Source organism: Phyllostomus discolor, chromosome 4 (assembly GCF_004126475.2).
Source record: "Phyllostomus discolor isolate MPI-MPIP mPhyDis1 chromosome 4, mPhyDis1.pri.v3, whole genome shotgun sequence".
In the NCBI taxonomy this organism is placed as follows: Eukaryota; Metazoa; Chordata; class Mammalia; order Chiroptera; family Phyllostomidae; genus Phyllostomus; species Phyllostomus discolor.
In genome coordinates, this window is record NC_040906.2 from 140,405,783 (window position 1) to 140,420,894 (window position 15,112).

The 15,112-nt window shown below is 34.0% G+C and overlaps 1 protein-coding gene across 8 annotated transcripts in view; it reads left to right on the top strand.

Moving 5' to 3' along the window:
• The window catches only part of SENP6 (SUMO specific peptidase 6), a 112,643-nt gene that overhangs the window by 77,967 nt on the left and 19,564 nt on the right, over window positions 1-15,112 (top strand). For 7 of the 8 annotated variants that reach the window (XM_028510889.2, XM_028510890.2, XM_028510888.2 and 4 more), the window contains 6 exons: window positions 3,999-4,032; window positions 4,433-4,627; window positions 5,672-5,898; window positions 7,598-7,707; window positions 7,825-7,941; window positions 14,667-14,789. In XM_028510889.2, the coding sequence (XP_028366690.1) occupies window positions 3,999-4,032; window positions 4,433-4,627; window positions 5,672-5,898; window positions 7,598-7,707; window positions 7,825-7,941; window positions 14,667-14,789 (806 nt within the window). The remainder of the gene's footprint in view (window positions 1-3,998; window positions 4,033-4,432; window positions 4,628-5,671; window positions 5,899-7,597; window positions 7,708-7,824; window positions 7,942-14,666; window positions 14,790-15,112) is intronic. The other variant, XM_036024364.1, reaches the window with a different exon arrangement.

Sequence of the window (15,112 nt, forward strand, 5' to 3'; positions counted from 1 at the left end):
TTGATAAGGTATAGTGGATCTGTAATTTCTTCAGATAGTGTATATTAAAAGGTGATTTGACATTTTCTTTTTGAACATGATTTGCTTTGTTTTGCAGTGAAACAATTTATCTGCCATGTCATTATTAATCTGAGAAACAGATTTTAAGTATTTTTTGTTTTAAATGTTTTATCAGATTTTCTAGCCATTTATTATTAGGTAAATTATTTTAAATTCACTGAGTGTTACAGTTGGCACCATCTAGAAGTACCAGTTTTATTTAAAAGTCAATATTTTTATTTAACCAGAAAACAAATTACTAAAAATATCATATAATAATTAATACTTAGATATAATTTAGTTACATTTTTAAATGGGAAATATCTCATGCAACAATTTTATTCAAATGCTCCCACTTTAGTGTTTATATCTTACTGTTATTTTTTGAGTCATCTAACATACTTTTCTAAAGCTATTAACTTTAGTTTCTGTATCTCCAATTAACATGCTGCTCTCCAGTGAAACCAATTAATGTATTACTTTTAAACATGATATTTAGAATATGTGTTTGGTGAAATTGTAGAATTTGCAGTTGTTGTAATTATAAATTTATTTTGTATTTTTTTGCTTCCTTTTTTTGTATTGTGAAAATTTTCAAACAGAAGAGTTGAAAGAATTTTACAGTAAACATTCATAAAACTCCCAAGTAGATTCTGTTATTGGCATTTTACTAAATTTGCTATTTTTTAAAGTATATCTTATTGATTATGCTGTTACAGTTGTCCCAATTTTTCCCCCTTTGCCACCCCTCTGCCTGGTATCCCCCTTCCCTCCAGTGACCACCCCAACTCCTTCATTCTGGTCCATGAATTGTGCATATAAGTTCTGTCTTCTCCATTGCCTGTGCTGTTCTTACAATCCCTTTGTCTATTTTGTACCTACCCAATTATGCTACTAAATACTTATACCTTTTCCCCTATTCTACTCCTTCCCCCTCCCAGATGATAAGCCTCCATATCTCCATATCTATGATTCTATTCCTGTTCTAGTTGTTAGCTTAGTTTATTTTTGTTTTATAGACTCAGTTGTTGATAGTTGTTTGTTGTCATTTGAATGTCCATAGTTTTGATCTTCTTTTTCTTAAATACGACTCTTTAATATTTCATGTAATAAGGACTTCATGATGATGAACTCCTTTAGCTTTACCCTGCCTGGGAAGCACTTTATCTGTCCTTCCATTCTAAATGATAGCTTTGCTGTTTAGAGTAATTTTGGTGGTAGATCCTCACTTTTCATCACTTTGTATACTTCTTGCCAGTCCCTTCTTGCCTGCAAAGCTTTTTTTTTTTTTTTTTTTTTTGAGAAATCAGTTGATAGTCTTATGGGAACTCCTTTGCAGGTAACTCTTTGCCTTTCTCTTGCTGCTTTTAAGATCCTCTCCTTATCCCTAATCTCTAGCATTTTAATTATGATGTGTCTTGGTGTGGGCCTCTTTGGATCCTACTTGTTTGGGACTATCTGTGCTTCCTGGACTTGTATGTCTGTTTCCTTCATCAAATTAGGAAAGTTTTCTTTCATTATTTTTTCAAATAAGTTTTCAATTTCTTGTCCTTCCTCTTTTCCATCTGCCACCCCTGTGATTCATATGTTGGCACTTTTTAATTCTTGTTTCTTCATTTTGTTGTGGTTGAATGTTTATTTCTTCCTTATGTTCCAAATTGTTGATTTGAATTCCAGCTTCCTTCCCTTCACTGTTGGTTTCCTGTGGAGTTTTCTGTATTTCTCTCAGTATAGCTTTCATTTCTTCCCTTATGCTTTTGCTTTATTCAACGATATCTTTGAGTATTCTGATCACCTGTGTTTTGAACCCCGTGTCTGGTAGGTGGGCTCTCTCTGAACTGCTTAGTTCATTTTCTGGAGTTCTGTTCTGTTCCTTCATTTGGGCCATATCTCTTTGCTGATTTTGGTAGCCTCCCTGTGTCTGTACTAGGTAGAGCCTTTTTGATTTTCTGTCTTAGAGCACCTGTTAAGTTGTATGGGGCAGAGTCTTGGGTATTCACTGGGGCAGGGCACCCTGCTTTATGGCTCTGTGTGATGGGGAGAGGAGTCAAAAGGGGCCAGTGCCACTGCTGGCTGACTTTTGGGTGCTTGCCTGGCACTTGCCATTTGCAGGCACTTCACTCACTTCCTGCATGCAACTGGCACCCCTCCAGCTGTTATCCTGGTTGTGATTTTCAGTGTGGGTGGGTTTGCATACATTCTGGGCTCTCTTGAGAAATTGTCGGTTTCGTCCACTGCCCCAGCCTCCACTGGGTTTACAGACAGAAGTTATGAGGCCTTATTTTTCCCTGATGCTGGAATGTTGGGCTGCGTGCTCTGGCCTGTGGTGGCTCACAAAGTGTCTCTGTGACTCTTATCCACCTTCCACCTCGTGTGAATGTGGGACCATCTGTTCAGCCAGCCACCACCTTGCTTCGCTACCTTCACGCTTGCAGCCGCCACACCACTTCCTTCCCTAATTCCACATCTCTACCCCTCCTACCTGTCTGGTTGGATATAGCTTCTTTAAATCCTTGGTGGTTGGACTTCCATACAGTTCTGGGTGTTTTTCATTTTTAAGTTAGTCGTGTTCTGTCTTATGGTTGTACAATGAGGTGAAGCATGTCCACCTATGCCTCCATCTTGACCAGAAGCCCCAGTTTTGCTTTTCATGTATCTATTCATCCCTCTGTGTATTGATTCAGCTTATTTTTTAATGCATTTTGAATTTCTTGCCTCCTTTGATTCTTTTAACTTATGTAAACATGCAAAATGATTATTCATTCAGGGTGTATAAGGCTTAATATGTCTCCTTCACATTAAAATAGTTAGCAAATTATCTCTTTATGACATAACCACCAATAACATTTAGGCAAGATGTTTCATATATGTTAAAATCATTAGGTGAAAAGTTATTAAGAAACAGGATACTCACAAGCATTTAAATGTCTCTCCACTGACTATCATTTAATTACAAAGGGAAAAATATATCTTTACAGTGGAAAGACTTGGCATACTGTTTTCAAGTGATTAAGCTTGTATCAGTAGTGGGGCTGCCTGACATCATGTCCAGTGTGATGCAGTCCAGGATGTTGTACAGTTTACAGAACCAAGACAAGATTTTTCAAAGGCTGTGTCATGAGGAACAAGGGGAGATTTCTTTCTGGTCCAGACAAGAGCGGACAAAAGAGGCTAATGTAATGTTACCTTGAAAGAATCATCAACTGGAGAAAAGCTAAGGCAGCAGTAAAGGACAATTTTGAGCAGTTGGGGAAATTTGAGTATGAACTCATTTTAAGTATGAACTGAACTGTATGTTGAATGAAGTTAATTTTGATTTTCTTAGATGTTGTAATGAACCTCTGCCTTTATGCTGGTTTAGCAAAAAGGAAATGACTATATATACATAGATAAAATGAGTAGGTGTTGCAAGATAGTAACAGTGAATCTGGGTAATGGTGTTCAGGTATTTATTTTAATATTCTGTCAACTTTTTTTGAAGTTAAGAGAAATAAATCAATAGTATAAGAATATTCTCAGTACTTAAATAAAAAAGATCAAGCCTGTCCCTGGTCAGTGTGGTTCAGGTGGTTGGAGCATCATCGTCCCATAAACTGAAAGGTTGCAGGTTTGATTCCTGGTTAGGGCATGTGCCTATGTTGCAAATTTGGTCCCCTTTTGGGGCATGTATGAGAGGCAACCTATTGATATTTCTTTCCCTCTTTCACTCCCTCTCTTCCCTTCTAAAATCAATAAGCATGTCTTCAGATGAGGATTTAAGAAAAGAAAGATGAATCCTACTATTCTGTACCTTTCTGAGATAATTTAGGAATGAGGAAGATATTTTATATTTAAGTACATGGTAGATAATTCATTTCTGCCCTCTGTAGTCTGAGTACCAAATAGTATGTCATTTAGGGGTGTTCATAGAAAAATCTTCATAAATCTAGATTGGCACTAATTTGTCTTATTTTTTTTAGTTGTGTTTAGATTTTATCAAGATACAGCTAGAAGGTAAGCTATTACATGTCTTCTTTCTTAAGCTTTGTTTATGCTAAAGCACTTTATAGGAATAAAAGTTTAAATTATATTCATAGAATTCATTAAGATGGTTAGTTATCACATATATTTTCTTAGCAAAATGCATATCTTAATAGTGTAATTTCATTCTGTAACATCATAAAACCTATCTTTTGCAAGTATACTTCATTGGAAACCTCTTTTTCACTTAGGAAAAATGTAGAAGCTTCTTTAAGATAGCTATAAAGATTTTTCTTCATTTCCCACTATAAGTTACTATTTACAGAGCATAATAAATGTGTTTAACTTTAAACTTGTATTTTCTTATACTTTATTTATGATTTTCCCATTTTAAGAATGGATTTGTTTTCCAATTCTATTTGTTTTCCTCCAGAACCACAAAATGATCCTGTAGGGATTACTTTAAATACCTCTGATCTAACTAAATGTGAATCCTGTAATGTCCGAAAATTACCAGTAGTGTTTCTTCAGACAGTACCAGCAGTTTATCAAAAACTGAGCATGAAACTACAGATGAATACGGAGGATAAAGTTTGGAATGATTGTAAAGGAATAAATAAGTTTACAAGTAAGTTACATAGAATGGATTAAAATACATACAATTCATTGACTAGCGAAATGTGAGTATACTTTGCTAGATCCCTTATATGTATATTATATTATGTTATAATCCTTACAGGGACTTTCTAAGATAGATATTACTTTTCCCATTTTATAGCTGAGGAAAGCCCATAAAGTGGAAGGCCTGATGATAAAACACAGGTTTACCCATTCAACAAGTTTTCAAAATGGTTAGAACTAAAAAAGGCTGCACTGTTTAACACTTGTATTATCTGAGTAAAATGATTTAAAATTTTTTTAGTAAGTTTACTTTCAGTATTATTTTGTATTGGGTTCAGATGTACAACATAGGATTTAGACAAAATGATAATTTTTTAATGCACTGATAGTTGCTCAGTATAAATCAGTTACATAAATCTGGAATCCTAGAAACTTAGCCTGAATAGGAAGTTTACAAATTTGTAGAATTTTTCTTCAATTGCTATAATAAATGATGTGGTTCTTCAGTTTGTTTCTATTTACCTCTATCATTTATGGCATAGCATGACCAGTTATAAAATAAATACTTTTCAGCAGTAATTGCTGCTTCAGCTTAATGATGAATAAATGATAGCTACTAGTAAAGCTGCTAGAGTTGGCACATTACTTAATAGCAGTGTCTACAGTCAAATTCTGTAGAGATACTATCAATTCACTTGGAAATTTCTTGTGTTTGACAAAAATGTTAATTGATATATATTTAAAACTATAAATATATTTAGGATACTATTAGATGAAGCACATTAGTTATACCCATGAATAGATTCACTCTTCAGCTGCTGCTAGAGTAATGTGTTCTGATTTCTTTCTCTTCATAATTTATGTGACAGGTAACACTGTCACTGGTCTTTATTTTATATTTATTGTAAATCCACTGTATGCCAAACATTGTTTTGAACATTGATACCAGGATTTCTGGTGATGTGATTGGAATAACTAGTTGTTACTACTTTTCTAATAGCTCCCTGTTTCTGTATTTTTGTCTTCTAAACTTATATTAATTTCTTTTCAGATTTGGAAGGACAATATATAATTTTAATTTTTCAAAATGGCCTTGATCACCAAACAAATACAGCATTTGAAAGTATCATTGCTGCAATTGGTAAAAAGAATAATGTGTCCAATTTTTTTGCAAAAATTCCCTTTGAAGAAGCCAATAGCAGGCTTGTTGCCTGTACAAGAACCTATGAAGAAAGCATCAAAGGAAGTTGTGTACAAAAAGAAAACAAAATTAAAAATGTAATTATGTTTTTTAATTTTTTAAAATACAATCTTAAATAACAGGTAGCTTTAAAGGGAAATATATTTTATTGTACTACTCATTTCAGAGTTAGATCCTCTTTATTCCCACTTCAGAATTATTTGCTTTTATATGCAATTTGTAAATTGTCTTGTGTCAAAATATAATAGTGAATAGGTGACTTAAGACACAAATAGTACTTGACACAGGTCTCAGAAATATTTTTAGTTCCTTTCCATACCCTATTTTGTCTTCACTTTTCATCTCTTTTTCTCTCACTTTCAGCTTACATTTACGTACACTACTATGTTCCAGTCTTTTATTACCCCCTTTCTTAAATTTGCTGGTGGCTCCCAGTGATTCCATAGGCTTCAGTACAAAGGACTTTTGGTCCCTGATGTATTTATATGTAACGTATGCATACGTTGTTGAAAACTTGGGATGTGAAGAATACTTCCCGTACTGACTCTCAGCATGTGTAGCTAATTTTAGAATAAGTAATATAGTAGGTAACTCTGAAGCCACCTGAACCAAAGGCCACAGTACTATTGTAATATGTAGTATAATGTTAAATAATACAAATATAACTTAAATACTCTATGAATTTGTCCCCTACTGCAGCAGCTAAATTTTGCTGAGTTAATTTATTAGGAACACTTAAAGCCTTTCAACCTGGCCTCATCAGAGAAGAGCTATTCATATAGTTAGTGGGTTGAAGAAATGATCAGAAGAAGGAAGGGGAGTCATTCTTCTACTTTGCAGAATTCTCTGTAGGAGATAATTTCAGAAGAAAAAAGAGCTCTTCCTTCACTTGGGACTGAAGCTCATTTGACTTGTGTTCCCTCAGCCTCTATGCTCACACAGTATGGATTGCCTAGCCACTGAACTTAGGTAGGCCTCTACTGCTAGAAGAAAAAAATACTGTTTCTGTTCTTTGGATTTTATTAATATAATCTAATTTATTATGGGTAGAGATTTTAGAGAGACAAGATATAAAAAATAATTGTTACAAAAATTGGAAGAAGATTACTGAACCAGAAGTTACAGATTAAAAAAAAAAAAGTGGACCCTAGTTTTTCCTGTTTATTATTTTAACTTAAAAAAATAAAGTTAATACTTTTAACTTTGATGGAAAATACTTTTTCCATCATATTTTAATTGAAATAAGCCAGGTGGTAAAAGACAAATACCTTATGATCTCACCAATAAGTGGAACAGAATCAACAAAACAAACAAGTGAGCAAAATATACTTGAGACATAGAAATAAAGAACAAACTGACAGTGATTAGAGGGGAGTAGGGAGGGAGACAACTAGGGAAAGAAAAGGAAGGGTCAAGGCAAGGGACATGTATAAAGGACACTTGGACAAAGACCACGGAGTGGGGGAAGGATTAAATGTGGGATGTGGGGGGTGGATAGGGCATGGGACAGTAGTGGGGGGCGGGTAAGGAGAGAGAGAGAAACATCAATGTGTGGTTGCTGGGGGTTATGGCCTGCAACCCAGGAATGTACCCTGCCTGGGAATCGAACCTGGGACACTTTAGTTCTCAGCCCGCGCTCAATCCACTGAGCTACGCCAGCCAGGGCTAACAATAAAATAATTTTTTTAAAAAAGCATTCTTGCTTCATGCTTGCTGTTTTTGTTGAAAACCTTTCCAACTGACTTTGTGAATTAGTTATTTAATTTCCTTTTCCAGGTGCCCCTGGAATCTAAAACACAACTTAAAAACAAACAAGAATTCCAGTTTTTTGATGATGAAGAAGAAACTGGAGAAAGTCACACCATCTTCATGGGCCCTGTAGAAAAGTGAGAGAATTCCTTTACATTTGCAACACTCTTAAATTTCTTTTCTGTTTTACTACATTGTAATTATATATACATATATATTTGATAATCTGCTGTTTAAAAACATTTTTGTTACAGATTGATAGTATATCCACCACCTCCAGCTAAGGGAGGTATCTCCGTTACTAATGAGGACCTGCACTGTCTAAGTGAAGGAGAATTTTTAAATGATGTTATTATAGACTTTTATTTGAAGTAAGTTAATTTTCTACTAACCTTTCAGTGAATCTTTAACATCCTGTAATATATATCTTTGTTTTCTAGAGTCAACACAGTTTTGGATTTGCATTTCATCACTGCCACTTAGTATGGGAAGTTATTTAATGTCTCTACCTGTGCTTCCTCATTTTAAAAATGAGGAGAATAATGATATCTGAAAGGGCTATAGGGCTTAAATAGGATAATACATGTTAAGCATTAGGAGAAATCTCTGGCACATGCAAAGTGTTCTTAAATGGTAGCTTATTATGTTATTATTTTTATAGTATTTTAAGCCTTTAAAATTTTTTACTACCCTAGGTTAGGCAAACATTTCTTGAGCAAGCACAAAATTATGATTTTACTTATTTACTTCAGTACATGTTCACCAAGTACCAGCTATGTACCAAGTACTATGTTAGAAGTTTATGGTCTTGTAGGGAACACACATATGGGATTAAAGCATTGGTAGAAGACATAATAGAAAAAGAATTCTTCATTCTTTTTTGAGGTTGGGAAATATGAGAGACCAAGAAGCTTTCCTGGAAGAGCTTACATCATGACCCAGTATACACATGCATATACATGTATGTGCAGTGTGTTTATACATGTATAAATTTGTATGTGTTTACTGGTTTGTGATATAAAATGGTGTACATATGAAACAAAACAAGTATCCGTGTGCCTGATGCTCTCCAATGCTTTGTTCATTCAAATGTATTTCATAGAACAAAACAATTTTAAAAAAATTCTTGATTGTTGAAAGCTGCTGAATGATTTTATAGCGTATTAGTGGTTGCAGTCCATTGTTCCAGTAAAGAAAACATTGTTATAAAGAGTGATAGTTTTGATCTGAGAAGTGATACCATAATTGGGTTTCCTTAAGATCATTTTGACAAGCATTTTTATTGTAGACATCTAGATGGGAAATGATTTAAAGAATGTTAAGGTGATATGAGCCTAATTAAATCATTTTAGTTTAAGTGAAGAGGAAATAATGAAATGTTTTAAGACGTAGGGCTGTTTAGCAGGACTCCAGGCCTGAATGAATGAATGTTAAGAAGGATAGAAATGGGTGCCAAATAACTCCTAGTTTTCTAACTAAGGAGAAAACTCCTAGTTTTCTAACTAAATGATTTTGCCACAAACTGAAGCAATGAATGCAGAAGTGGAAGAGGTTTGGGTATGGGATGGGGGATACTCTTCTTAGGTGTCTGATACAATAAAAGGGACAGTGTCAATAAACAGTTAACTATATGGTTCTGGATGTCAGTTGAATTCTGGCTTGGAGACATATAGTTAGGAGGCTTTACTTTGCAAGTAGTAGTTTAATTATGAGAATCGATCAAATTGTCTAGGTAGAGATATAAAATGAAAAAAAGAGCTATAAAGACAGAACCTGGGGAGTAGATTTAGACAAACAGGGAGGAAAGCGGCTCCCATGAATAAATTCTGAAGGTATTTGAGAGGTACGAAGAAAAAATCCAGAGAGATTGATGGTAAAATGAAGGAAGGTGAAAGCTTTAAAGGAGAATACATTTAGTGGTATCAGTACAGCAGAGGTTAAGGCAATAAATGCTAAGTAACTTTGCAGTTACAGTGACCCTAAGCTAACTGGAATCCATTGTAGAGCCAGACTTCACCCTGGTCCATGGGGGTAATGAGATATTCTTCCCCATCTCCATCCAGTGGAGGGTACCAGTGGAGGCCTAGTGGGAAGTCTTCCACCCCTATCCATCAGTAACATGGAGCCCTTTCAGGTTAATGGTGGCCTAGTACAGAACCTGAATCTCCACCACCAACCTGGCAGTAATGAAGTGGTGCCCACTTCAAACTATGGAGTGTGTGCCAGAGAAAGCCTGGTTAAACACAAAAATTAAATGAAATTCAAGGTCTTATAATACTCAAAATGTTCAGATTTTAATTTAAAATTATTTTTCTTACTAAGAACCACAGATTTCAAACTGAATGAGAAAACACAACCAATAGATAGTCAACACTGAGATAGCATAGGTATTAGAATTATCTGAGAAAGATTAGAAACCATCCATAAAATTATTTAATGAACAATTATGAACTCGTGAAAATTTGTTGGCAGAGTGGATTAAACAATACAGCCTAACTTTTTCCTATCTACCAAAAACCACACTTAGTAGATAATGATACAAATAAGTTGAAAGGAAAAGGATAGAAAAAGATACAGCATGCAAGTATTAAAAGAAAGCAGGAGTTACTATATTAATATCAGATAAAATAAACTTCAGAGCAAAGACAATTATCAGGAATAGAGAGGGACATTATATAGTGATAAATGAGTGATTCCACCCAGAAGACTTAGTAGTCCTTATTGGGTATGTGGCATACAACAGAGCTACAAAATATGTGAAGCAAAAATGGCAAGATCTAAAAGGCAGGAAGGTAAGAAACAGAAAGATTCACAAATATAGCTGGAGACTTTAATTCCCCTCTCTCAACAATCGAACAATTGATAGAACAACTAAACAAAATCAACAATGATACATAAAAGAATGTGACAACCCCATCTACCAACAGGATTTACCTAACATCAAGGAGTGATACTGTATTCCTATTTATGTTAACTATACCCCCCTTTCAAAGACACTATTTTTTTTGAAGAGTTGATAGTAATGGAGTATGTTTTAGTAAATTATAAATGTGTCATAGACTTGCTGGCAAGAGAAACTGCTTTAGATTTTAAATGCCTAATTTTGCAGATGTAGATCCCTTTGCAACCTGACATTTAATGACAAGTTCAAAGTTCTTAATACTTAAATCAAAAGATGTTATTTCATACAAACCACCAAGGATATGAAAAGATCCTCAATATTATTAATCATCAGAGAAATATAAATCAAAACCAAAATGAATGTGGACAAATGGCACCCTTTATACTGCTGGTAGGAGTATAAAATGGTACAGCCAATGCTGAAAACAGTATGGTGGTTTCTCAAAAATTATAAATAAACTAGCACTGTATGATACAACAACCCCATGTCTGGGTATATGTCTAAGAGAGTTGAAAGTAGGGTTTCAAAGAGATATTTGCACACTCATGTTCATAATAGCATTTATTCATAATAGTCAACGTAGAAACAACCCAAACCCTGTCCAGTGTAGATAATGATACAATGTAGAAGCAATCAACCCTGTCCATTGACAGGTGGGTAGGTAAATAAAATGTGGTATATACATACAGTGTAATATTATTCTTCCTTTAAAAAGAAGGAAACCGCCCCGGCTGGCGTAGCTCACTCAGTGGATTGAGCTCAGGCTGCGAACCAAAGCATCGCAGGTTCGATTCCCAGTCGGGGCACATGCCTGGGTTGCAGGCCATGGCCCCCAGCAACTGCACATTGATGTTTCTCTCTCTTTCTCCCTCCCTTCCCTCTCTAAAAGTAAATAAATAAAAATTTAAAAAAAAAAAAAGAAGGAAACCTATCTCATGCTATAACATGAATGAATCTGGAAAATATTATATAAAGTGAAGTAAGCCAGTACAAAAATACAAATACTGTATAGTTACAGTTAGGTAATTGAAGTAGTCAAGTTCATAGAAAATGAAAGTAAATAGTGGTTATCAGGGTCAAGAAATTATTATTTAATGGATATAGAATTTCAGGTTTGCAAGTTAAAAAAGGTCTGGAGATTGGGAATATACTTAACACTACTGCACTGTACACTTAAAAATGGCTAACATTGCAAATTTTGTGTATTTTTTCATAATTAAAAAATCTTATCTCTTAATCCTACTATACACTTAATGAACCAAGCTATTGAAAAGTTTCAAGTGAATACATAGAACACACTGCTGTTGTTGGATGAAGTATTCTGTGAATGTCAATTAGGTCAAGTTGTTTGATACTGTATTCAACTCATCTTTGTCTTTAACTGATTTCTACATACCTATTCTATCAATTATTGAGAAGGTTGATGATCTCCAACTCTAAGTCTGAATTTGTCTATTTCTCACTTTAGTTCTGTGAGTTTTTATCTTACATATTTTGAGGCTGTCATCAGGCACATACACTTTTATGCCTTCTTAGAGAAATGAGCCCTTTATTAATGTAATATCCCTCTTTATTCTTGAAAATCTTCCTTGCTCTTAAGCCCATTTTGTGCAAAATGAATATAGCTATTCTCACTTTCTTTTGGTTTATGTTTCCATGTTATGTATTTCTTTATCTCTTTGCTTTTAACCTATTTAAGTCTTTTTATTTAAAATACTTTCTGCCTTTTGAAATCATATAGGTAGATCTAGAAACTAAGTTGAACTCATACTTTATGTTTTAGTTTATTCCATTTCACACTGAAATAGTATATAATTTTATATCACAGTAGACATTTTACAGTCAATTGTTTATACTCTTGAAATTCTTTATATTTTCAGGAGATCCCTTAATATTTTATGGTTACTCTTTAAAACAAATTTTATATAATAAACTGAATTTACTGCAAGTTTTATCTTTTCTGATGAAAGTCAGTATTCCAAATAAAAAAAAAAAAACTAACAAAATGCATGATTTGAAAAAAATCCATGTTTATATTTGTCTTGTGACATTCTTAGAAGTGAATTTTAAAAAGGAGAATTTTTTTAAACTTCATTGTTAAAATCAGTTATTTGGCCCTGGCTCAGTGGATTGAGCACCAGCTTGTGAAACAAAGGGCTGCTGTCAGGGTACATGCCTGGGTTGTAGGCAGGGTCCCCATTGGGGGGCATGAGAGAGGCAACCACACATTGATGTCTCTCTCTCTCTCTCTTCCTCCCTACCCCTCTCTCTAAAAATCTTTTTAAAAAATCAGTTATTTGGCTGTTACCGAAGCTACTCATTCTTTTCTATTTCTGACTCTACAAGTTAGAAACAAACTTTTAAACAAAATTTGCCAATATTATAAGAAGTAGAAGGGCACCTAGAAAATGTTAATAAAATGCAGAGAAGAAAAGAATTACATTTATAAAAATTACATTCAAAGTCACTAGAGTTTCAGAGTAACCTTAAAATCATTTTTTAACTTCATCCTATAGTTAAAGAAGTCACGATTTGATTGTTAGGTTGTCCAATTTATAAAATACCAAGTGAACAGCTTCACCATGACAGTCAATATTTAAATGATTTATACAAAAAATGCACCCAAATGGAAGAATTTCCCACAAGATTTTTGTAATAAACCTGAATTTTTCACTTTAATTCTAAAATAAGAGGTGTGGCCTTTCTAATTAAAGTTAATAGTTCTAACATATGTACATTAAAATGACAACTATATAGTCACAGAAATACTTGTAGGTATATATCAGATCAGAAAGACAAACTAGTTACTTTAGAAGGTATGGTTTTGTCTATATATGAAGTTGAGAGTCAGTTTTCTTAAAATAACTTTCCTTTTTTAAGTTGAATTATCCCTTTGTGTATTTGATTCAGTTCTATAAAGTATCCATTGTAGTTTGGACTGGTGAAAGCTGCATGGTTCGCCAATTATGTTATAGTCCCTAGACTCAAATGTAGTTTAGTGCATACTCTGTTTTTGAATATAGTATTGCAGAGGTGATTGATTTAAACTATGTCATGAGCTGATTCACTGTCTTATAATTTCATTTGTGGGGGCACACTGAATTGCCCTAAACCAAGAAATTCTGTAGTTAGGTCTTTTTGATCAGATCTTGAGCTTTGGAATTATCAAATACTGTGTTAAAAATGATATGTCTCAAGGTTTTCCCTCTGCGATATTGGCTGTTTTTGTGTAAGATTACATAAGGTTTTCAGATTATCTCCATTTTAGTAAAATAAATATAGTCATGAGCTTGAGTTTGCATAGCTCCTTTAAGGGAGTTTGAAACACGATTTTAATATATCATAATTTCCCTTTATGACATAAAGGAACTATTGCTATTTGTTTTGATGTCAACTTAAAGAAAAAGCATCTAAGGCAAGCAAAAGTTAGAACCAATATAAGATCACTTTTTTTCTTTTTTTAAATATATTTTATTGATTATGCTATTACAGTTGTCCCATTGCCCCCTTCATCCCCTCCCACCCACATTTCTCCCCTTTAGTTTATGTCCATGTGTCATAAGTTCTTTAGCTTCTACTTTTCCCATACTATTCTTGCCCTCCCCCTGTCTATTTTCTCCCTACCGTCTATGCTGTGTATTCTCTGTACCTTTTCCCTCTCTCCTCCTCCCACTCCCCTGTTGCTATCCCTCCATGTGATCTCCATTTCTGTGGTTCTGTTCCTGTTCTAGTTATTTGCTTAGTTTCTTTTGGTTTTGTTTTAGGTATGGTTGTTAATAATTGTCAATTTGCTGTCATTTTATTATATATGTTTTTTTTTACTTTCTTTTTCTTAGATAAGTCCCTTTAACATTTCATAAAATAAGGGCTTGGTGATGATAAACTCCTTTAACTTGACCTTATCTGAGAAGCACTTTATCCGCCCTTCCATTCTAAATGAAAACTTTGCTGGATAGAGCAATCTGGGTTGTAGGTCCTTGCCTTTCATGACTTGGAATACTTCTTGCCAGACCCTTCTTGCCTGCAAGGTCTCTTTTGAGAAATCAGCTGACAGTCTGATGGGAACTCCTTTGTAGGTTACTGTCTCCTTAGTGATTGATGGTGACTAAGTAATTTAAACACTGCCTTGACTACTCTTAGTGTGAAGTAAACTGTTAAATTCATTGTATTGGAATTATTTTTTTTATAAAATAGATATTTGGTGCTTGAAAAACTGAAGAAAGAAGATGCTGACCGAATTCATATATTCAGTTCTTTTTTCTATAAACGCCTTAATCAGAGAGAGAGGAGAAATCTTCATGACACAACTAACTTATCGTAAGTCAAGCTCTTGGAAAATATTTAACAGATGTGTGTAATAAATCACTCATTTAATGTATTAAAAAATCACTTGTATGTATTGGGGCAACACAATTTGTTATCAGTTAGCAAAATCATAACATTGGGTTGAATCCAATGTAAATGTGGATCAATATCCATAGTAATCTTAAAAATTTTATTTTCAATAGCTATAATATTCTAAACCCTTAAGAATACCTGGAATTAATAGAAGTTTTAGGTATAATGTTTAGCTCAGTATTTCCCCAATATGCCTGGTGGTTTAAAAAAAATAACTTGTATACTTATTAAATACAGATTGC